The sequence below is a fragment of the Panthera pardus genome, unplaced genomic scaffold, assembly GCF_024362965.1.
Source record: "Panthera pardus isolate Hobbes unplaced genomic scaffold, ASM2436296v1 HiC_scaffold_16, whole genome shotgun sequence".
NCBI lineage: Eukaryota > Metazoa > Chordata > Mammalia > Carnivora > Felidae > Panthera > Panthera pardus.
The window spans coordinates 67325756-67350821 of record NW_026526721.1 but is presented as its reverse complement, the minus strand read 5'-3'; the positions used below and the strand labels follow the sequence as shown (position 1 = coordinate 67350821).

Below are 25066 nucleotides of genomic sequence, written 5' to 3'. Positions count from 1 at the left end.
TCTTTTTTGCCATGTAACACAACACATTCAGAGGTTCTGGGGATTAGGACGATGATTCCATTATTCTGCCTATGACAGGAAGTGACTTGACAAGTTACTCTCAAGAGTCTTTTTTTTTTTTTATGGTTAATTTTTTTTTGAGAGAGAGAGACAAAGCGTGAGTGGGTGAGAGGCAGAGAGAGAGGGAGACACAGAATCCGAAGCTGGCTCCAGGCTCTGAGCTATCAGCACAGAGCCTGATGCAAGGCTTGAACTCACGAACTGCGAGATCATGGCCTAAGCTGAAGTTGGACGCTCAACTGACTGAACCACCCAGGCCTCTTTTCAATACACTGCAACCTTATATGTTTGTTTTGCATTGGAATTGAGTAAAAGGTGATCCTATGTTGAACCCTCTTTAATAGAGTTTAATAAAAGAGGCATTGGAAGGATTTTATGACAAAATTATATTCTTATAACCATGTGGATACACAGCTGGCTTTTTTCCCACTTCCTCTTTTTGAAAAATTTCCTTTAAATTCAAGTTAGTTAACATATAGTGTATTTGTTTCAGGAGCAGAATTTAGTGATTCCTCACTTACATATAACACCCAGTGCTCATCCCAACAAGTGCCCTTTTTAATGCCCATCACGCAGCTAGCTCATCCCCCCGCCCCCACATAGTGTTTGTGTATCTTATAAATCTGATGTCAGATCGTTTCATTTGCTAGTTTTATTTTGATAAGGAAGGTAAATGTTTTAACTATGATTGGAGAATCTAAAGGCTTAAATCTTATAATTCAACTCAACCTCTTACATTCTAATTTTCTTCTTCTGTCACTTCAAGTTAGAGTGAAAGAATCCATAAACATTGGTGGCTCACACATACCACCTTCTGGATTATGTTTAAATCAGAACTGAAGTGGATCATGCTGTCGACATTCAGACTCATGTAGTGTTAAGAGTGGTGTTGGAGTGGTGTAGGGCAACTCAGCATCCACAGGGCTCTTTGGGTGCCGACCTCTTATTCTGATAATTTTAAAATTTTTTAAATTTATTTTTGAGAAGGAGAGCGGACACAGGAGGGGGAAGGGCAGAGAGAGGGGGGACAGAGGATCTGAAGTGGGTTATGTGCTGACACTAGAGAGTCTGATGTGGGGCTCAAACTCATGAACTGTGAGATCACCACCCGAGCCTAAGTTGGACGCTCAACTGAGTGAACCACCCAGGTGCCCCTCCTATGATAATTTTTATAAGCGCTAATGCAATAGAAATTTTGTTTCTGGCTCAAATATTTTTATCAAAATTAAGAAAATCAGAGTCATTGAGGCCTCATTAAATACAGTAAAATCTGTTCTACTAGTGTTGGTGGGTTATTCTGAAATAGCAAATGAAAATTGTTGGGTATTATTGATCAGATCAGGTAGGGAAATCTAGGAAAGGGAAAATGATGAGGTTTTAGTAGAGTGAAATGTTTTAAGTTAGTGAATTTTGGGGAGAAGACAAAATAAGAAGGAAGAAACTAAAGAATCTTGGGTATACAAAAGTTTGTTGAGCCAAGAAAATATCTGGAGTTGAACCAGGTACATTAGAGGCTTCGGTTTAAGTGTGAAATCTCTACTCTCAGCTTCCCTGATTGTGAGGCCTACGCTGTAAAATTAATGATACTATAATGGGAAAATCCACAACCTCCACCTTGGGGGAAGGTCTGGAAGAAGTTTGGGAGGGGCTTGTGCAGTAGACCAAGGAAGTGATTTTGAGGGCATGGTCTTGGATTCCAAGTAACAGTGACTATATAAGCTTGGGAGCTCAAGAATGTCTTGGAAACCTCAACTATGTTGAATGTCCCACCAAAGTGGTTTTGCCAGGGGAAGTAAACTAGTGTTTTTGTGTGTCCACATTAGGTCATTTATTCTGCCCAGTGGCCATTGCTATCTGGGAAGGAACCTTAAGATGATGGGAACTTAGAACTTATTCTTTGGTGTGTTCTTAGATCCTGACCAAGAGGGCCGCCTGCATGGGAAAACAGAGAAACTAGAGATACTGCAGGATGTTTGGGAATGAGGAGAGTGCATCACTCACATTAAGGAATCTTCAGGAAAGAGGTCCCCAGCAATGGAAGAGGGTCTCTAAAGAACATATGAAAGTACTAATGAGCAGGAGTCATCTGTAAACATGTGCTGGGTATCAGTCAGTATGGGTATGAGTATCCCAGTTTACTTTTTCTTCCTCTCTGTGCCCCATCCTTGGAGAGGATTGCCACATGTGTAGGGAAGCAAGGGCATAGCACCTGTGGGATAAATAAGGAAATGGCTGACCACAACCCCTTCCCTGAGTACTGGCTTCTCTGTCTGCAGGAGGCCTGAGCTGAGGGGAAAGGGAAGGAGACTAAATTAAACCAAGTTTGACTGTGATAAGAAACTGGACATTTGAATTACTGATTAGGACCTCGTGTCACCTAACAGTTATCAGAAAAGTCATACCCAAGTTTTCCACTTAGGGAAAGGAGAACTCGCTCACGGAGCAGATTTAGATGGATAAGGACACAGAAATAAAGTTATTTTAGGATTATATCCCATGATTTTTGCTTTTTTGATATGATTATTACAGTTGTGAAAGTTAAAGGCATAGATGTCTGGTGCCTTAATTAGGATGCTGGGGGGAAAAGGGAAGGGTCAAGAGACTGGAAAAGAGGAGAGATTGAAGGATGCTAATAATATTCTGTTTTATATTTGGGTTAAAATTTATTTACCACATTTATATAACAAAGAAAGTGATTTTTAAAATTATTCTTTGAATGCTTTACCTTCCACCTTATTTAATATTAAATATTAAATAAATCACTTAATATTGGCCAGGATGTAGGGAAATGGATTAACACTCTCCATAGCTTATCCAATCAAGAATTCTGATGGATTTACATCAAGACCCTACAAATGATTTTTTCTAATCTACTTCCCACTATAATCTTGGCCTTATTAGTCCTTAAATCATAGCTAAAATACCTCAGGTAAGGCTGTGTTTCTTTCTCGTTCCATCCCTCCCTCCCTTCCTCATTTTAATGATGTTATATAGCATTGCAAAAAAAGAGAAGCAAACAGATGATACTATTTTCCTTCCCTATATTTTCTCTTCTTCCTTTTCAATGAAACCTCATTCATATTATTCTGTGAGGTCACACTATTCTGTGTCCTACTATCCCCCTTAACATTACTTCTAGACTTGATTATGTGTTTTGACATAGTACATACACTTGTCATATCTGTTGTTTATGGGCTCTCCCACAATGGGATTATAGTGTAATTTCCTTAGCCATCCCCTGGATGTTGTGCATCTGGATTTTTTCTTGTTTGTATCACAGAACTTCAACAGTGTATAAGTGATCCCTTGGTGCAGTCTCCAGGCATGTGGCTCAGGTGGGTTCTCATGTAGCTGGAATATGTTGCCGCTAATTAATTTTGTTTCCTGTTGGATTATTTCCTTGGGAGTGTATACATAAAAGAGAAACTATTGGCACAGAGGCTGAGAAGGATCTGTTTAAACACTTTTAAACCTTTTGCCCAAGGACAATCCAGAAAATGAACCAGCCCACAGTTAGTTTATCTAAGGAGAGATCATAATAGATGACATCAGAAGATCCAGGCTGTCTTTCATCAGCCTCCAAGACCTTTTTCATATAGTTCAAGGAATTACTTCTTGAACTTTGTTGTCTTATTTTTATTTTCCAACTAAAATTTTAGCTGTTTGGCAGACTTTCAGGTTCTTTTTGAGTGTTTGATGGACGGACTTCTCTTGTGAAAATGGGGCCAGTCAAATCACTGAAATTCTATTGTGTGATTTTTTTTTTTTTGGCTGATTAATTCTTTTTTATTTTTTGGATGCTTTTTAACATTTTCTATTGTGGAAATTTTAAAAACTTACAAAAATAATGTGGCACCTGGGTGTCTCAGTCAGTTAAGTGTCTGACCCTTGATTTTGGCTCATTCATAATCTTATGGTTCATGTAATTGAGTCCTGTGTTGGGATCTGTGCTCACAGCGCAGAGCCTGCTTGTGGTTCTCTCTTTCCCTCTCTTTCTGCCCCACTCTAGAAAAAAAAAAAAAAAGAAGGAATAGAAAAATGGAGTTCCATGTACCCATTATCAGCTTCACCAACCACTAACTTTCTGTTGTTCTTTCTTCTCTTTCTCCTTGTATACTTATTGCCTCCTCATATTGTGATATTTTAAAGCAAATCCCAGACATTGTATGATTTCACCCATAAATACTTCAGTGTAAATCTCATCTTATTAAATGACCATGGTGCACATGGCAAAGCAAATGGGGTAAAATGTTATCAATAAGCAAATTTGGGTAGAAGGGATATATGTGTTCTTTGTACTACTTATTTTTGTAAATTTTCTGTAAGTTTGAGATTATTTCTAAGGAAAAAGTAAAAAAATGACACCCAACCAAACAAAAAACATGAACACAATAATATCACAGCTGATGATCCAAGGAATAGTTTTTCTTGTTTTACTATAAATCATGCTCTTGGAAATAAATTAAGGGAGAAAACTCAGATAAATATTAAAAAGAAAATAAAAATCAGTCACAATTCTAACACCCAGACACAATCACTATTAATGATTATGTATTTTTCTTCAATCTACACACAAACATATGCCTATCATTAAAAAAGTCAAATAGTACTAATGAGCTTATAACCAAGCACATAATTCCGTTCTCATCCTCTCAAGTACTTGCTCCTGCTTGCTCTCTCTTATCTGCTAGCAGGCTCTAATGGCAAAGTGCCAGCTGCAGCTCTGTTTTCAGCATAGTACTTTCTTATCTACCACAGCTGTTAAGATGAAAGGGTATCATATTTTGCTTGCTTTTACTCAGGAGAATGTGTTTTTCATTTTGTGTTTGATCTTAAAAATGCTTTGTGGGGCAGTGTATACTGCAGATTGGTTCATCCATCATCCACTTTGACCTCCTTCTAGCATGTCTTCCTATACTCTATAGGCTGGACAGCAAAAGCCACATTTCCAGACCCCATTGCAGCTTGGATTTTGCACATGGCCAGTGGGAGGCTTGGAAAGTTGATGTGAATGGGGCCAAGTACAGTGGCAGAGGGGTTTGATTCCTCAAGCTACAAGGAAGAGTCTAGCATCCAGTTCCGTGTGCCATGGGTGCTAAGTGGCAGGCAGTGGAAGTAAATGAAGTTTTTGCCAGAAGAACCCCATGGAGGGATTAGATATTTCTTCTGACTGCATTGTTCCTGATTGTGTAGCATCCAAGCTTGGATCATCAGAAGTTTATAAGCATCTTGATAACTTATAACAAATCTAGGATGAATTTTATGGTCTTCAACTCAGCCACTTGATAGAAGAAATGACTGAACTCTATGATACTTCAGATTCTAAAAGCAAAACCTCCAAACTTTAGTCATCTGTGGTTCTATGATTTTCCATATTTTCCCCATACTCTTGAAGGTGATACTTTTACAGGAGTTATTTTTTTTTTTTTTGGCAAATAACCAATTATGGCAGCTAATATTATATTCTCTTTACATAAGAAACTAAGACAAATAAATTTGGACATTAACTACCTCATCTAAGGACATATTATAGTTTATCTGTTATGATGTTTGGAATCCAATTCCTGGTTTTCCACGGCTCCAATACTCGACCTATTCGTGACTAACAATAAAGAGAGTCCCTAAGAGTCCTGGAACCAATTATAGCTGTAGCAGGACTTTATAGGAGTGGGTAATTTTTATCTAATACAGTTTGTTTATTTGTTTAAAACTTCACTACATGGCTATTTTAAATTATTTTCTTAATTTTTTGGATATAATCTTGTGCTTTAATGTACAAAATTTGAGAACTATAGACATTTCTAAAGAAGTGGAAATGATTAGTCCATCACCAAGTAGCAGTGTCTTTACAATGTGAATGTTTTCCTAGGTCAGATAGAAACAAAACATTTAAAGAAAATTGGGAGATTTTGGACAATAACCATATCTTTGGGTTGATATCAAGGAGAATAACACATTCTTCCAAAAACATTTCCTAATGCTTTCGTCAGTGATCAACTCCTATATTGACCATGAGGGTTATTCTTGGGCTTTGATCTCTTACCTATTTTCAATATACTCACAAACATTTGCACTCTACGTTCTGGGAACTCAGTCTTTGAGTTAATTGTTTTATTGGTTCTAGCCTCCTACTCTAGCTAGTTATCCAGGTAGCTAGTGTCCCAATTTCAGAAGGAGATAGTTGGTGATGTGCTTCTATTACTCCCCCAGCCCCTTACTGCAATCCAGCTCTTGGTATAAATAAATAACCCTGCCTCCACTCCAAACTCCCCCCACTCTTGTGCATGATTCAGGGAGGGGATGGATGTGGTGGTGGTTCCAGCAGAAGAATGACCCCCTAACCCCACTTGATGCCTGGGTCACAGTTATCTTACTAGTCCCCAGGTACAACTTCATGCTGGTTCTGTCCAGCTTCCTGCCTCTTTTTGGCTTCTTCTAGTAGTTCTCCACTTCTCATACCACTAGCTGAGCAGCAACTCTCAAGGCTAAAACTCTTCTCCCTGTCCTTTGAATGCACTTTTGTTCCTGTGACTCATCCTACCCTGTACTTGTTATATCCCTGACCCCTACCTCACTCCTTGCATGATAACAGAGTTCTCATCCAACTGCTAGTATTTTCCCATGATCCAGGACAGGAATCCAGGGTTTCCTGGACACCAGTGATCTCATTACAACAACTTCCTTCCACCTATCCCACTCCAACCACCTTTGAGGTGCACCTTTGTATCCAACGGACTCCTAAAGTGAGCATTCAGTCTTAGACCAGGGATGATTAACCAGCACCCCTAACTAATGCTGTGTTGCTCTTCCAGCCCAGATATGTTCAAATTCAGTAAATGGCAGAAGGAAACTTGTCTGTGCAGAGCTAGCCCACAGAGCTTCTATGACTTTAGCCAGGCCCAAAGAGATAGCATTGCTCTGAAATGCAACTTTTTGGAGAAAAACGTAGAGAAGTCCAATTTCCCCCAATTGAAATGAATGCAGTTAGACACAAAATAGCCATGTAGTGAAGTTTTAAACAAATAAACAAACTGTATTAGATAAAAATTACCCACTCCTATAAAGTTCTGCTATAGCTATAATTGGTTCCAAGACTCTTAGGGACTCTCTTTATTGTTAGTCATGAATAGGTAGAGTATTGGAGTAGTGGAAAACCAGGAGTTGGATTCTAAATATCATAACAGATAAACTATAATATGTCCTTAGATGAGGTAGTTAATGTCCAAATTTATTTGTTTTAGTTTCTTATGTAAAGAGACTATAATATCATGTAGTTGATGATTATAGGGACTTGAAGAGTGATAATGTTGCATGATGATCATTACCTATAAAATTCTAATGTAAGTTCTTAAAATCTTCTAGGAAACTCTCTCATTTGAGTGAAAATCCTTCATAATTATAGAATTCATTTTTATTTTCAAAAGAAAAATAAACAGTTTCCATTCCCAATGGACTCTTAAGAATCTTTTGGAAAAACTCTTGACTGACTTTATAAAAGAGAGAAAACAAACCCCTGTTTTTGGAAGCTACTGGTTTTCAGGTTTGTTCTACTAACATATAATGGATAGAAAATGGCTGTTAATGATCTAAAACCAAAACCCAGAAAGACTAAGAACACAAGGTTTATAGTTCTCCAAACAGATTTGAAGGACTAGAATATTGGTCAGACTTTTTTTCGGGGAGGAGAGAGATGGAGCTAGTTGGTGGGGAGAGCACTAGAGGGAGACCAGGTGGATCTCTGAGAAAGGCGCTGGACTGTTTCCTGAGCTGAAAACGCTCAGGAAAGGGGGAGTAGAGTAAAAATGTTGTATTAGTTTCCGTTGCTTCTGTGACAGTACCACAAACTTATGTGGCGTAAAACAACATAAATTTATTATCTTACAGTTCTGGAGACCAGCAGTCCGAAAAGGCTCTTACTGGACTAAAATCAAGGTTTTGACAGGGTTGGTTCTTTCTGGAAGCTCTGGGGAAAATTTGTTTTCTTGCCTTTTCCATCTTCTAGAAGGCTCCATGTCTCTTGGTTCATGGTTCCTTTCCCTATTCAAAAGCAGCAATGATCTCTGGAGTTTTTCTCACATCACATCATCCTTACACTGATTCTCCGCTTCCTTCTTCCACTTCTGAGGAGCTGGTGATTACATTGTGCCCACCTGGACAATCCAAAATGATCTCCCTACCAAGGTCAGCTGATTGGCAAACTTAATCCCATCTGCAGCCTTAACTCACTCTTGCCATGTAACGTAACCATCATAGGTTCTGGAGATTAGGACGTGGGCATCTTTGGGGGGCTGTTATTCAGTCTTTGACAAATGTCTATACAGATTTGGAGACACATGCCCTGTTTTCCCTCTGGCACCTTGGAAGCTAGTCTCTATGAATTCTCCATACCATCATGGGGAGGCAGCAGTTAAGTAGAGGCCGGGAGGGAGGGGCCTGAGAGCTGCCTGGCAGTTCCTAGGCTCCAGTGTTCTCTATTCATGAGAGAGCTGGCAAGCCTGAGAGGGCCCTAGCAGTTGGGACAAAGTGACACAGCTGTGAAAATCACTGTGGATCCCATGACCGGGGACCATATGGGGATGGGAGGCCTCATAGGATGCCAATATGGAGGCATAACAATTACTGAGGACCAGATCAGAATGTTCTCAGAGATGTCAATAGGAGCTGCTGATGTTTGAGGAACCCCACCTCCCTTTACACTAAAAGCTCTCATGGAAGGGGTAAGGAAGAAACCTCTGAACTGATGCCCAGAAATCTGAACCAATTCAGAAAACTCTGAAGTTCCTGAGAAAACCCCAGTTTGACTAAGATGGAAGTTTCTGTCACTAGGCTGAATGAGAATTTGAGATAGAAACTAAGTTGTTAGAGAAAAATAAAGTTCACGTTTTACACTCCTGAATCTGTGCTGAGAGTTGTGCTGCAACTCAAATGAAGATAATGATGTTGAGTCCAACATTCTCAGATTTAATTGCTATATTTTGGCTTTGGCTTAAGAGCAGCATTTAGAGTGATCTGAGAAACTACTGCCAGACCGGTGACATTCTTCTCTTGGCGTTGTGATCATAGAGGCAGAGCATGGGGGCCTCTGGGGGGGTCTGATTGACTTTCTGGGTTTGTTGCCATGAGCAAGCGTTACTAGGGCTGATCAGAGTTCTTGGGGTTATTATGAAGAAAGTTTGTGTCATCAGTGGGCTTGTCATTAAAATCTGAATGGTAAAAAAAGTTTGTTTTATATTTTAATGAAGTGAAAAAAATAATTACAATATCAGTAATAATATTAACTAATATTTATTGAATGCTTACTATATGCTAGGCACCATGCTAAAGTACTTTACATACATCATCTCATTTAATTCACATAAGCGCTCTGAGGGGAAAGAATGATTATTACCTCTATTTTAGAGACAAAGAAGCTGGGGCTTAGTGAAGTTAAGGTTCCCTGCCTGTGGTCATCCAACTTGTAAGTGACTGGCTTGAACCCAGGTCTCTCTGTCTCCAGAGCCTGAATGCTCAGAAATATGCCATTCAACCACTTTAACCACCTATGGGCAGATTCCCACTGCTGGAGGGATTTTAGGTATGGCATTTGGCAGGGAGAGTGCCAGGCTGATGTCCTGTGAGAGCTCTCATGGAACACTTTCTTACCCCAGCAACTGGTAGGGGCTAATGACTGGGATCTTGTTTTCCACAGAGTCAGCTGTGGATCTGGCTTCGGGAAGCTTTGGGGACAGGGATTGGGGGAACTTATGGATCCCTGGGGCTTACTTGGGCTTAGCTCATGGAGGTGAGGGTGGTGGGGTAGGCAAGGATAGGCAAGGAGCTCAATAATACTGCCTTATATTAACCAGACTGACATTTTTTCAGTTTATATTGTCCATGAACTATTATAACATTATTATAACAGAAGCATTTTCTTAGAGATAAAGCTACATATAGCAATATTAATTACAGATACAGCTCATTGGATTCATGCAGTTCCTTCCCAACAATTTGAGGTGATTCTTGTGATCCTGGAATCTAAACATGGCATCACTATGACATTCTCCACCAGACATGTTGGTGTAGGAGGGATGCTAATCTTCTAGATGTCACATGATAGCAGCAGCAAGTAGGAGACCAAATATCTTATGGTTTTCATAAATAGGAGGGGACATGTTCACCTTATGCTCTTGAACACTTGAAGTTCTCTTCCCATTGTCAAGGTGCTGGGAAGCACTGATGATGTTCTGTCTTTCAGACTCTTAACTCTAGTGGTGGCCAGTCTGAACTTTTTTCACTCTGCACACTTTTGTGTCTGGGCCAGGCTGTCTGCAATGTTCAGGGCAGGCATTTCGGTGTTAAGAAAAAAAGAAGGGAATAGGTGGGTTACTAAAGTCTTGGTTTTATATCTGGGCAGTTGGATGGGATAGAATGGAGGATGAGAACAGAGGAAGAGACATGAACAGCAAATCTGACTATGATGATCTCAACACTCTGACATCTCCAACCACAGAAGGACACGGTTCTTTTTTTTTTTTTTTTCTTTTTAACTTTAGAGGAAACATTAGTCAATTCACTGTTATTTAAAGCAGTGCAACTAAATTTGAGGTGTTTGGCGTGTCTTATTCCTCCTTCCACACACAGGGGAAAGGAGTCTGGGGCGATTCCTCATCCCTGTCAGAGAACACGATCCCAGGAATCCTCTCTGGATCCTCCCTGGACTGGCCACCTTCTTCCATTTTATGAATGCAGTATATTTTCTGTGACAGTGCTGCCACCACCACTGATGACAAAGCTTTGTGAACTGGACACTACAAGTGCTGGGGACATCTCTTCAGGGTCCTCCATCTCTGGTCGGAAGTCCCCGTCTACAGGCCCTTGAAGGCCTCTCTCCTGGGCACTCAGTTCTGAGTCTGTCTCCCCGCACTGTAGTGGGAGTAATGCCTGATGTCTGGTGAGGGTCTCATTGCTTTTCTGGGCCTCCAGGGAGTTCTGGTGCATAGAATTCCTGTGAGCCATGGCACTCTTCTGAGGCTCGTCAAAGCTCAGTGAGAAGGTGACTGTGCCACTGCCGAAGATGACTTTCTGCTTGCATCTGGGCTGTGGCTGTGGCTGTGGCTGCTGCTGTAGGGACGAGGGCTGCTGTGGCTGCGGCTGCTGCTCTTGTTGGGTCAGGGCCAGTGGCTGCTGCTGCTTTTGCCTCTCGGGCTGTGGGAAGGGGTCTTCACTGTTGCTCTTACTGCTGATGGAGGAAGAGGGTGTGGATCCCGTGGAGCCCCCAAGGCTGCTGGACCGCTTGCGAGAGACGTTGCTGCGGCGCAGCGTGGCCCGGGCTGCTACTTTGAAAGCATGGGCAGCAGTGCTGCAGCGCACCTCCTCGATGGTGTTACGTGATGGCTTGAAGAGGATGATGTAGACCTTGTTGAAGAAGATGCAGGCCAGCAAGCCAAAGCTGGCTGCCAGGATGGCGATCACTTCCACGGCAGAGACAAACTTGCCATAGGTGCTGGCGTAGGCTGGAATGAAGGAGATCCAGACGATGAAGAAGATGAGCATGCTGAAGGTGATGAACTTGGCTTCATTGAAATTCTCTGGCAGCTTCCGGGACTTGAAGGCAAAGAAGAAGCAGATGGCAGCCAGTAGGCAGGTGTAGCCAATTAAGAAGCCCAGGGCCATTAGCGAGCCCTCGTGGCATGTGATAAAGATGATCTCATCCTCCAGCTCGTGGTTGCGGTAGCTTGAGGGTGGTGCAGTGTAGAGCCAGATCACACAGATGACAATCTGCATGAAGGTGCAGAGGAAGACCAGCAGGAACTGCAGGTTGAGCCCCCACCACTTGCGGTGGAAGCTCGTGGGGATCTTGGCCTCAAACACCAGGAGGACACGGTTGGTTTTCACTAGGATGCATGATATGCAGAGCACAAAGCTGATGCCAAAGGCTGGCTGGCGCAGGCGGCATGTCCAGTCCTGGGGCTCACCAATGAAGAACAGGGAGCTGGAGAAGCAGCAGAGCAAGGAGAAGAGGAGGAGGTAGGAGAGCTCTCGATTGGTAGCCTTGACAATGGGTGTGTTACGGAACTTGAGGAAGACACCCAGCACGAAGGCTGTCAGGAAAATGCCCAGCACAGCAAAGAGAGTGAGTGCAATCCCAAAGGGCTCCGTCCAGGACAGAAACTCAATCTCCTTGGCAATGCAAGAAGTGTGGTTCTCATTGGACCAGAAGTCATCGGGGCACTTGTCACAGGCACTTGCATCTGTAAAATGTTTCGGGGAAGAGTTAGTCACTGTGGGGCATAGACTAAGACCTGAGTGTAAAAGTGTTGGTAAGGGTATACAGATTATTGGATGCGGTCACTTTAAACTTTCTTTGTTAGTGAAATGATCGAACTCTGACTTATGTTTGTTAACATACTTATTTAATTTCATGTATTTTTAATAGTTCTGTTATTTTTTTCCTTTGTACATGGTGGGGGGGTGGTGCTACCCCTATTAGCACTACTTGCTGACGGTCTTTAGCAGAGAATGATCAATCTTGCTGGGCAGGTGGCTGGCTGCCTACATACCAGGAATCTAGCATAGTTTACCAACTTCTCACAGTATTCACACTCAGCTTGATACATTTTGGATATATGGATGGACTTTGTGGACATGTCAGAGCAGACTTCCTCTTCGATCAAGGCAGAATATCCCACACAAACGACCTGTGCCTTCCTCACTCCACATTCATGACTTTCCAATGAGGGAGACTGCAGACGCATTCAGTCAGTAGACATTTATTAAGGCTCTACTATGTCCCAAACACCTTGCAGTTTTGGGGAGTTAAAGGAACATGGGCTTTCAGTCAGAGATATGGATGGGAATCCTGGCTCTTCTGTTTACTAGCTGTTTGGTCAGGCTCCTTAACCTCTCTGAGCCTCAGTTTCAATCATCTATGCAAAGAAAGCAATAATCCCATTATTGTGGTAAGGATGAAATGAGATAATAACAGTAATAATAACAATTATAGTTAATATGTGTAAAGCATCTCCAAATGCCAGTTAAGGTTTTTACTTAACATTTATCTAGAACTTAGCATGTGCTATAACAGTATTAACTCATTTAATTCCCCCAACTCTGTAAAATAGGTTTATTATTATTTCCACTTTGTAGATGAAGAAACTGAGGTACAGGAAAAGCGTAAGTAAGACAGCAAATACAATGCCAGGCACCCAACAGGCAATATATCATGGCCTATTAATTGTGTAGTGTAGAACAGACAGAACTTTGTCTATTTAGGGCTACTGAGCTGTAAGAAAAGGAATATCAAATTGGAGAGTGGCATCAAAGTAAAACAAAAGATGTGTAACCTTTTATGGTATTACAAGGCATCCAATATTTCTTTTCTATCCCCCTCAATGCCCAGCCCAACGTGACTCTCAGACATACCTTGTTAAATGAGAAATTGTGCGAAGTACCTCCTCAGCCTACCCCTTCCAGGGACTTGGCTGACCCCAGTGCTCCAAAGTGAACTGAGCACTGCAGGAGAGCATGTTCCTTTACCTGTTTCATCACTGTACTCCCCATCAGGACATTCCACACACTCAAAGCAGCAGGTGGGCTCCCCCTCAATGATTCCTTTTCTGGTCCCTGCCAAGCAGTCTCGACTGCAGTTGGAGAAAGGTACCTAGAGAACCAAGAGCACAAAAGTGAAGGGCTGCAGCTGTGGGATCAGTCTCCCCTTTTGACACAAGCACGGAAGAGGAGTTTGTGCACAAGGACCAGTACAACAGACTTCAGACTCATTCCAGACAGAGGAAGCCCCAGAGATCCTTGTTCTTATTATCAATGAAAGGGAGGTGGGAAAAAAAAAAAGAAAGGGAGAGGTGTCCTTGGGCAAGTGCCTGCAGGTGTGCGTGCGCGCGCACACACACACACACACACACACACACACACACACATCCATGGGAGTCTGGGAAGATTAATTGTTGCCACTCTACACAGTGACCAAAATCCTCCTTAAATAACCCCCCCATTCCATTCCCTCCAAGTCCCAGAATGGGACATCTGTTTGCTTTCCATGGAAACAAGAGTTTAAGGCAAGCTAAAAGATGCAGGGACACAGGTCTACATACATATAGAGGGATAATCACAAAGGGAGATGCTGAGATGAGAGGAAATTTGTTTAGAAAATGGGATTCTGAACTTTGCAGTGAATTGCAATTCCTGCAACTTTATTTTAGGCTTTATAGGGTGACTTCTGAGATCCTTGAACCACTCAGCAAGGCAGGCAGGACAGGCATAGAGGAGCCAAAAGTAAATGGATCAGAAAAATATGTCAGGTAACTACTACCCAAAAGAAATCTGCAATAGTGATATTAATTTCAGATAACATAGATTTTATTTATTTATTTCATTAGTGGACTTCAGGTGCATGGAATTTGATTAATCATAATCCTTGTTTTCCCATCATTACTTGTTCATATTTCAATCACTTTTAGCCAGTCATTTTTAATGACTACCCCCAAAAAAAGCTAGGACTAGAACAGTAACCTGCACTTAACTGTATGCTTTCCTCTAACCTCTTGCTTCCTTCCCTACTATATATTCATACCTGAGATGACCACCATTCTCTGTTTATCACAGGCAAATGACATTAAACATTCTTTCTTTTTTAAAAAAAACACTAAACTTTCAAGGGACAGATGAATCTAATCTTATGTGAACTCTACCAGAGATTGGGGGGAAAAAAGGGGAACATCTTCTAACTCATTCTTATATAAAGGCCAGTATAACTCTGATTCCAAAACCAGATGAGAACAGTATGAAAAAGAAAAAAAAAATTACAGGCCCATCTCACTACTTTAAGTTGTCTTTAGAAGCAGACCTGAGTTGTGGATTTGTCTACAAGTGTTTGCAAGGAAAGTTCTCCCAAGAAACCAGGAAGAGAATGGAGCAAGTCAGACACAGAAGGGAAGAAGACAGCAAGGGTATGATCTTGAGCAAAGTCCCTTAGAGGGTAGCTTCTGCCTGATCCCATAGGGGAACTCTGGACTGTAAGTTATTCCTTAGAGCTGTCCTGACCTAAGGAAAAGGGAGCCAGGGTTTTTGTACTTCCACACCACTCATTGTTAAGGATCTTTTTAGGGAAATGTAAATTTGTAGACTCTTCTGCCTTTCTGAGCCCTGTGGGCAAAGTGGGTTCTATTAGCTCGCTGGTAGTTTTCTGAAAAAGTGTGGTGAGTTCTGTTGGAAGCAAAAATATATAAAAGTCCTGGAGATATACGCAAAGTGTAAGGAATCTGAAAGGACCTGAGAAGAGTACAGCTACTTTTTATCACTTGAATATAGATGAAAACACTAAAATAATTAACAAACTCAAAGGACATAGGAAAGAATATGTAGCATGATCATGTTAGGTTTGTGCCAAGAATGCAAACAAGTTCAGTACTAGAAAATCTATACTGCATCTATATATATATAATCCACTGCATTAATAAATTAATGGAGAATAATCATGATCATCAGTAGATAAAGAAAAAGCATTTGATGAAATTCAACACAAAATAGCAATTAAAAACTTACCTGAAAAAGGGAGATAGGAAGAAATATCTTTAACTTAAAAAGAGCAATATAAAAACTTCTTAGGTAAACATCATTCTACATGAAAAAATAAAAGCATTTCTTTTAAAACAAGAATGCCCACTATAACCACTATTATTAAATATTGCAGAGTTCATAGCTAGTGGGATAAGACAAGAAAAATAAGGGCATAAATATTGGAAAGAACTCAGTAAAACTTGTTATTTACAGATGATATGATTGTCCACGTAGAAAACTTAAAAGAATCAGCAACCAAATTATTAGAAATAATTGGGGAGCAGCCTCAGACTGCCACAGACTTTTCTTACCCAAGTTTCATTAGTTTTTCTTAAAAAGGCACTTCAGCTTTTGTTTGCTTTGGTTGATTACCACATCCTTAAATGGTTGTTTTTGACAGTTTTGTCCAATTTATTGCTTTATTGTTTCAGAAGCTCTTCTTCTCATTCCATATGATCATGTCAAGTAACACAGAAGGGTGCATACTATTTCCAAAATGTTTCTTTAAAAAAAATTTTTTTTAAATATTTATTTATTTATTTATTTATTTATTTATTTATTTTGAGAGAGAAATGGAGTGCAAGCAGGGGAGGTGCAGAGAGAGAGGGAGACACAGAATCTGAAGCAGGCTCCAGGTTCTGAGCTGTCAGCACAGAGCATGATGCAGGGCTCAAACTCAAGGACCGCAAGATCATGACCTGAGCCGAAATCAGACGCTTAACCGACTGAGCCACCGAGGCACCCCTCAAAATGTCTCTTTAATAAGACTCTTCCCTTCTCTCCCCACCTACCTGCTTGACTTGGAGACATCTTACAAAGTTAAACACATGGAAATCAACAAAGGAAATTTTGTACTATATCAGAAAAATAACTGGTTTGACGAGGATTTTTTAGAAAACTTGAAGAGAAAATAATTGGCATTATTTTCTAATGAAAGAGGGATATAAATGACAGTATTGGACCTGATGATTGCTAAGATTCTTGGGACCTTGGGAAGGAAAAGAAAGGAAAAGAACTAGTGAAGGACATTAGTACTTTCAACTATAGTAACACAGTACCCTCAGAGATGTTATCTTTCCCAAGTTACCAACCCATTTGATTTTCTAAGAAATTGTCCTTTTGATTTATAGGTCAGCCCGGAGCTATTTGGATAACAGGGAACTACCTCTGTGTGAATTGTCCAGACCCTACCTTGAGTGATATTTCTGTTTGCTTAAATATTTCACTCTGGTTGGGGAAAGTTTTAGTCAAGGAAACTATTAACCATTTAGCCAAGGGATCAGATTTGTAAAGAATAAGAATTTTCTGAGGATTATCATCTGTATACTAAACACTCATGGATTTCATGGAGAACCTTGGCATTAGAGCTATATGACAAGAGCTAACAAGAGTTAGTGAGTTGAGGGAAGTGGTCTCATCATTTTGCAAGTCCAGTGGTGAAGCCTAAGGCCCTTCCGAAGTCTAGCACAGTTTCCTGCCTGTGGTGGAGGCATCTGTGGTTCTGATGGACAGCACATACCTCCCTGGAGAATCCACTCCACAGGATTTTCTCCTCATTGATGAAGAGCCTTTCTCCTTTCTTGGCATAGACGTTGTAATATCCGACTTCCTTAAACACTATGGAGCCATCCTCTGGAGAGAGGTGCCAGTTGATGATGGAATAGTTCCCCACCAGGTCCCCACATTCATCGAAAGTCACCTGCTCCCCCATATTGTTGGTAAAGTTTAGGTGCCGTAGGTGCTTCAGGACCTAAAGAGGAACAGAGACTTTGAGTACAAGCCACAGGGCTACCACATATGTTTAAGTATGTTATGTACTGCATGAGGACAGTAAACTATCTTGTTCTAACAAAGTGGAAGGAACATAACTTTAGGAAGAGGCACCTTTTTCTAATTTACACTAAGGTAATTGTATGTGTTAGCAGTAGCCCTGGTAAGCCACAGGCTTTACTTGATACTCAAATTGTAACTGGGGCGAAAACACCTTCTTGAAGTCAGGAAAGTAGACTGGGCACATCTCACCATGGCCCCTGGCCAAATCAAGTCTTCTGCAGGTACATCATCAACTGGTGGTGCCCCAGGAAGGGCAGGGTTTGTAACCCAGAGCCATTCCTGGTGCCTTCTGAGATGGGTTTTGGGGAAGGAGTGGAGGCATGAAGTTCTTTTAAGATCTGTTCCATCTTTCTTTATGCTGCTGCCTCTGTGAAAGTGTCTTGCTGCCAAAAATCATGGAGTGGGGTGAGTGGAAGGAAGAAAGAAATGAGGCTGTGGGTGGAGCCCTCACCATCACTGTTGTAACAGTCATGGCCAATCCCTTAATCTTCGCAGGGTTTTATATGTCATATAACTCTTGTATAAAAAAGTAATGATAATAATTGTTAAACTTTAGGGGCGCCTGGGTGGCTCAGTCGGTTAAGCGGCCGACTTCGGCTAAGGTCATGATCTTGCGGTCCGTGAGTTTGAGCCCCATGTCGGGCTCTGTGCTCACGGCTCAGAGCCTGGAGCCTGTTTCAGATTCTGTGTCTCCCTCTCTCTGACCCTCCCCCGTTCATGCTCTGTCTCTCTGTCTCAAAAATAAATAAACGTTAAAAAAAAATTTTTTTTTAATTAAAAAAATTAAATAATTGTTAAACTTTATTGGTCATTTTACTACATTTTAGGCGCAAATGCTAAATGCCTTATATTTATTATCTAATCTTATCCTTACAACAAATAGTACTATCACCCCCATTTTACTGATGGGGAAAGTGAGGCATAGGAACAGAAGTATCTTGTTTAGGGTTACACAGTTAGCAAGTGGTGCAAAGCCTGCGCTCTTAATGGCTATGCTCTATTGTAGTATTGTTAGGCACCTGGCTTTGCTTCCTATGTGCCCCTGACATGGGTCAGGAGGAGACAGTGAACACTCAGCCCCTTCATGTGGGATGTGCCAGGGGTCCCAAGGCATCAAGAGAGAATAACACATGGTCCAGCCTGTGAATATAAGTGTTCTTGCTTCTACTGCACCTCACAAGTCACCGAGATTTATCACCCTCCTCCAGCTCTGAGCATGTTTCCTCACCTTGTAATGAGAGGGCTGGTCCAGAGAGGTTGAGGAATCTCTGCAAACTCTGGTATGGACTCTTCTCTCTGTTCTGTGGCTTCATGGTCCCTGAGGTACATCTAGAGGCACCTCTCCCTTTTATCATTATTTTTATCGTTACCCCTAAAAAACCAACATCTAATCTGACACTGGGGAAAAGTTTGGGTTGAGTCTGTCTAATGGATGGCTTTACTGAGGCCTTGCACCTATTATCCAGGTTAATATTCATGACAAACTAGGTGACTTAGCTAGGCCCCTTCAGGGCACCTTTAATATTCTACTCATTCCAGAGATGACACTGCTTTTTAAAACTATATATCTGTATTCACTTTACTTTCAAATAAACATTTATTGTAAGGAAAATTAAATAGGGAAAAGGAGTCACCTGAATTTGCTCATAAACAGCTCTGGGACAAGTTTGGAGACAGAGTCAATGGCAGACCATGTATGCACACAAGCATACCACCCTGGGTGCCTCACCTAACCTTCTGTATGGGATTTACTACTTTAGTGTCCTCACTGCTACCCTGGCAGACTCTGGCTGCCCTGACTTTTGCCCAGAGCTATGGGGAAAAAGGGGGTGTCCTTCCCTTCCTGCTATCTGTTCTTCTATTCTGCAGTCAGAACTGCTGAGCTATCCTCCAAAAAGATGGAGAATGAATCCTACTGAGGATTCATGCTACCTGTGTTCTCCTGAGGCTTCCTTGATGGTCATCCATCTTATATTTTTTCCTCCATTTTTACTGACCTTTTAAAACTGTCTGCAGAGCAGTACCCCAGATATTTTCCTTTTTTATACCTCCAGTTCTCCTTCCTTTTCCTCCATGCTCTTGGAATGACCTGGCCTCCTCCTATACAGAATGATGTACATCCTTTTGTTTGTACCCCAACACATCCTTGTCCTGACACAGCTTTTCTTCCCTGAGAGGAACATACAGTCCTTCTGCTGTGTACAGCTGAGCTTCTCTTGCAGCACTTAGAACCTCATTCCTTCCACCCACTCTGGAACCTCCATTCCATAGTCATGCTTTTCTTTTCCCACATCCTGCTGGGGATCTATCATGGCTCAGATGAAATATTCTTCAAACTTCTCTAGGTAGCTTCCAAAGCCTTCCATACTTTGGTTTCATGTACCTACCATTACTTGTTAGTGCAAATGTTTTATCCTAGTCATACAGTTTCCACTGTCCTTTCCACAATCATGCTAACTCTGTCTTTGCTCTGATGTGTGTAAAAGGAGATGAGAAGAGTGGAGAGGTAGGGAACTACCTCTTATTTACACTTCCTATGTGCCAGGCATTGTACTAAAGCTTTACACACAATATCTCATTTAATCCTCACAACCACTCTATTATTATATTCATTTTATAGATGAAGAAACTGAGGCATAGAAGTCAAGAAACTTGCCGGTCATAAGCTAGAAAGTTCTTGAGCTGTGATTTAAACAGGAGCGTTTCCTGCTGCACTCTCCTGCCTCTAATATAAATGATTTAGAATGTCCATGGCAAATATTTGTCAGTAATATTTCCTCATTAAATATATTTTGAAAAAGCATCACTGTTATTTGAAGAATAATTTTAAAAGCATATATACAGCAATAAAACTGGAGTATTGAGCATAAATTTACTTCCTTCTTATTCAGGTTTAATTCCTTGGTTCTCAATATGCCAGGCAACAAGCTTCCTCTCTCCTTTTCTCTGTCTTTAAGTTCTCTGCAGTGAAAGTCTCCAGGCATTAGTGGATGAATAAGGAAGGGAACAGGGACAGTCATTTTATAATTAAATTGTTATCTTCTACATTGGTCAGGCTGGACAGAAACGTGACTCAAAGATCACCACTGGCTGTAATCCTTTTGTGTTGCTATTGGCATGGGATGGAGATTTCTACCATAATCCTAACATGAAAGAAGAAGAAGTCAATCAAAAATGATTTTCTTAAAGTTTCCATTAAAAAATTATTGTAAACACAGGGTGAGATGTGTGTGCTGTTAGAATCAGTCAACAAGTAAATATTTATAGACTATCCACTATGTGTTCTGAGCTAGGCTGCAGTAGTATAAGACATAGTAATATAGTCCTCATGAGCTAACTTATAGGGTATCAGCTCTAAATAGAGCTAAATTCAGAAGGGATGGAAATTTAAAAGGGCTGAAGAGGTCAATACAGGCTTGAGGCATGGTAGAAATTTGGATTGGCAAAGGACAGAAAGAAGGAGGGTGTTAAAAACAGTGGGAATAGCATGGACAAAGATCAAGTTAGGAATAAGCATGAAGTGTTCTGGGGGCAGTAAAGAAACCAGTCTCTCAAAATTCGTGTACATGCTAGAGAACAAGAGGAAATAAAGTAGATAGGTAAAGAGGATTCAAGGCAAAGAGGCTGGATTTCATATTAAAAGGCACAGGATCAGATAATAACAGGTTGATGAGAATGTAGAGAAATCTCCATACACTGTTGGTGGGGATGTAAAATGGTGCAGAGACTTTGGAAAATAGTTTGACACTTTCTCAAAAAGTTAAACATAAGAGTTACCACTTGACCCAGGAATTCCACTCTTATGTGTAATCCCAAGAAAAATGAAAACAGATATCCAAACAAAAACCTGAACACTACTGTTCATAATTCATAATAATAAAAAATGGAAGCAACTTAAATGTATATCACTCGAATCAATGGATAAATAAAATATGTTATATCCATATGATGGGATACTATTCAAGCCATAAAAAGGAATGAAGTACTGATACATGCTACAACAAGGATGAACCTTGAAAACATGCCAAGTGGAAGAAGTCAGTCACACAGACCACATATTTTATGATTCCCTTTATATGAACTGTGCAGAAATATCCAAATATAGAGAGACAGAAAGTAGATTTGTGGTATTTAGGAATGGGGGGATGAGAAAGTAGGGGGTGATAGCTAAAGGGTATGAAGTTTCTTTTTGATGTGGTGGAAAGATTCCAAACTGATTGTGGTTATGGTTATACAACTCTGTGAATATACTAAAAACCACTGTAGTAGGTGAACTGTATGATATGTGAATTATATATCAATAAAGCTGTTACCAAAAAAGGAGGTATTGAAAGGGATTTCAAATGTCCAAATATGACTTCATTGGTGGAGCAGGTAGAGACCTTGATAACAAGGTAACCTTGAGTACATTTGGTATCAAGAGTTTACTAATGAGACATTGCAATTCTAGCCTCAGATGGGACAGGGAGATAAGGATAGGCAGAAGGTAAAAGCAGGGCAAACATCTTATCCAGAAAAGGAAGAACCCAGGATCTTTGTGGCTAGAAATTTTATACCCAAAATTTATTAGACAAATCTCCTCTAAAGTTAAAGACACTATCTTATTCCTTTCTGTGTCCCCAGTGATTTGTAGAGGGCCCGAATTTGAATGGATACTCAAACTATGTCTGTTGAATTTTAGTTGACAGTCTAGGCATTAAACTAACACTGTTGAATTTGTCAAGTGGTGCTCATGATGAGGTGTTCACCAGTCTGAGGATAAGTAAAAAAATAAATAAGGTCAATATGGTGTCTATATCAGTTAAAAGAGCAAGTAGGTAGAAAATCAATAAAGGTGTAAAAGACTTGAACAATACTTGATCAATAGCACTTGACCTAATTGATATTCATAGAACACGCAACCCAACAGCAGTAGAATACACACTCTTTTCAAGGGTACGGAGAATATTTACCAAGATAAACCATATTCTGGATAATAAAACCAAGTTTCCATAAATTTAAAAATATTCAAACAAAGTATGTTTTTTGACTCCTGAGAATTTAAATTAGAAATCAGTAACAGAAAGATATTTGAAAAATCTCCAGATACTTGGAAACCAAATAACATACTTCTAAATAATATATGGGTTAAAGAAGAAGTGGAAAGGAAAGTTAGAATGTATTTTGAATTAAATGAAAATGAAAACATAGCATACAAAATTGGGGGGATGCAGCTAAAGCAACATCTAGAGGGAGATTTTTAACAATAAAATTACTATAGTATAAGAGAAGAAAGGTCTCAAATTAATGACCCCACTTTCCAACCTAAGAAACTAGAAAAAGAAGAGCAAATTAAATTCAAATAAAGCAGGAGAAAGGAAGTAATAAAGCTCAGAGCAAAAATCAATGGAATAGAAAACAGAAACATAGAAAATTACTAAAACTAAAAGCTGGTTCTTTGGGAAGATCAATAAAATTGATGACTCTCTTCCCAGACTTATCAGAAAAAAAGATGAAGATGCGTATTTCCAAACAAAGAATGAGAGAAGTGACGTCACTAGAGATCTTGCAGACATTTTCAGGATAATCTGAGAGTATTATAAATAATTTAATAAGCAATATTCTAAACAAATTTATGCCAATAAATTCGACAACTTAGACACCGTCTTTGAAAGACACAATCAAAGCTGTCTTCAAAGCTGTCTTCAAAGGAATAGTTCTATAAGTATTAAAGAAATTGAATTTGCAGTTCAGAATTTTCCCACAAAGAAAATTGGCCCAATTCACTGACAAATTCTGCCAAATATTTAAGGAAGAAGGTAATACCAATTCCACACAAACTCTTTCAGAACATTGACAGGGAGGCAATACTTCCTAACCCATTCTTTGAAGGCAGTATTACTCAGATACCAAAACTAGACAAAGATATTATTAGAAAATAAAACTATTGACCAATATCTCTCATGAACATAGAGGAATAATTTCATAACCAAATTTTAGTTGTCTACCTTCCTACATTGTTGTAGGAATGCAAGGGTGAACATTCAACTACATTAACATACTACAAAAGGGAAACCATATGATGATCTCGACAAATACAGAAAAAGTAGTTGGTAACATCCAATCTCCATTCCTGATAAAAAATTTCCATAATCTAGGAGTAAAAAGGAACCTCCTGAATCCTCTACAAAACCTATGGTTAACATTATGCTTAGTGGTGAGAGATTGAATGTTTTTCCTCTAAGATCAGGAACAAGAGAATAATGTCCATTCTCACTGTGGCTATAGAGTATTATACTGGAGGTGCTAGCCAGTGCAGTTGGGCTGAAGTCAGCTGATTCAGACTGAAAATTTAAGTTCTAAGTTCTACACTCAAACAAAAACAAACAAACAAAGGAACTTTCAGATAAGGTTGAAAAGGTTTAGGATTCACTTTTTGAAAAACTTACCATTGAAGGTCATAAAAATTAAAGTTTTATATAATCAGTTATAACTTAAACCTATTTTTAAAAGCAAAATACTCAAAATTATACTGTGGGATTAAGGTCCAATACAGTTTCTCCCTTTGAGGTATCACTGTAACTTAAAAGTCCCCCCCAAAACTGTTCCATATAAGATTGATGACAGAAGTATGCCAGAAGATGAAGAGAGCAATCAACACTTGAGATATAGGACTGATATCCCCTTAATATAGAGAGATCCAGAATTATTCTATTAGCTATAATAAATTCATTCAAAGTAATAGCAGGAAAGATCAGGCCCCCCTTTTAAAAAATAAAATCAGTCAAAATAGATTTTTTTTAAGTTTCTTTTCTCCTTTTGGGTTTTTTTCATTAGTACAAATTAGGCTAAATTTTTTTTCCTGATAAGATCCTTAGGAAGCCTGTGTCAATTAAAAAACAATAGATGTTGGCAAGAATGTGGAGAAACAGGAACTCTTGTGCACTGTTGGTGGGAATCAAACTGGTGCAGCCACTCTGGAAAACAGTGTGGAGGTTTCTCAAGAAATTAAAAAATAGAACCACTCTACGACCCAGCAATAGCACTACTAGGAATTTATCCAAAGGATATAGGAGTTCTGATTCATAGGGGCACATGTATCCCAATGTTTATAGCAGCACTATCAACAATAGCCAAATTATGGAAAGAGCCTAAATGTCTATCACCTGATGAATGGATAAAGAAGATGTGGTTTATATATACAATGGGATACTACTTGGCAATGAGAAAGAATGAAATTTGCCATTTGCAACAATGTGGATGGAACTGGAGGGTATTATGCTAAGTTAAATAAGTCAGGCAGAGAAAGACAGATAACATGTGTTTTCACTCATATGTGGAATTTGAGAAACTGAACAGAAGACCATGGGGGAAGGGAAGGGAAAAAAAATAGTTTCAAACAGAGAGGGAGGCAACCTGTAAGAGACTCTTAAATATAAAGAACAAACAGGGTTGGTAGGGGGCAAGCAGGGGAGAGGGAAAATGGGTGATGGGTACTGAGGAGGGCACTTGTTGGGATGAGCACTGGGTGTTCTATGTAAGCGATGAATCACTGGAATCTACCCCCAAAACCAAAAGCACGCTGTATACACTGGATGTTAGCTAACTTGACAATAAATTATATTAAAAAAATAAAATAAGA

At 40.0% G+C, this 25066-nt stretch overlaps 1 protein-coding gene across 4 annotated transcripts in view; it reads right to left on the bottom strand.

The window, feature by feature from the left end:
* Window positions 1–9329: 9329 nt before the first annotated feature.
* Window positions 9330–25066, bottom strand: part of CASR (calcium sensing receptor) — a 77946-nt gene continuing 62209 nt past the window's right edge. For all 4 annotated transcript variants that reach the window (XM_053903435.1, XM_053903433.1, XM_019448555.2 and 1 more), the window contains 3 exons: window positions 17132–17362; window positions 13576–13699; window positions 9330–12290 (listed from right to left, as the gene is read on the bottom strand). In XM_053903435.1, the coding sequence (XP_053759410.1) occupies window positions 10777–12290; window positions 13576–13699; window positions 17132–17362 (1869 nt within the window). In that variant the 3' untranslated portion in view covers window positions 9330–10776. The remainder of the gene's footprint in view (window positions 12291–13575; window positions 13700–17131; window positions 17363–25066) is intronic.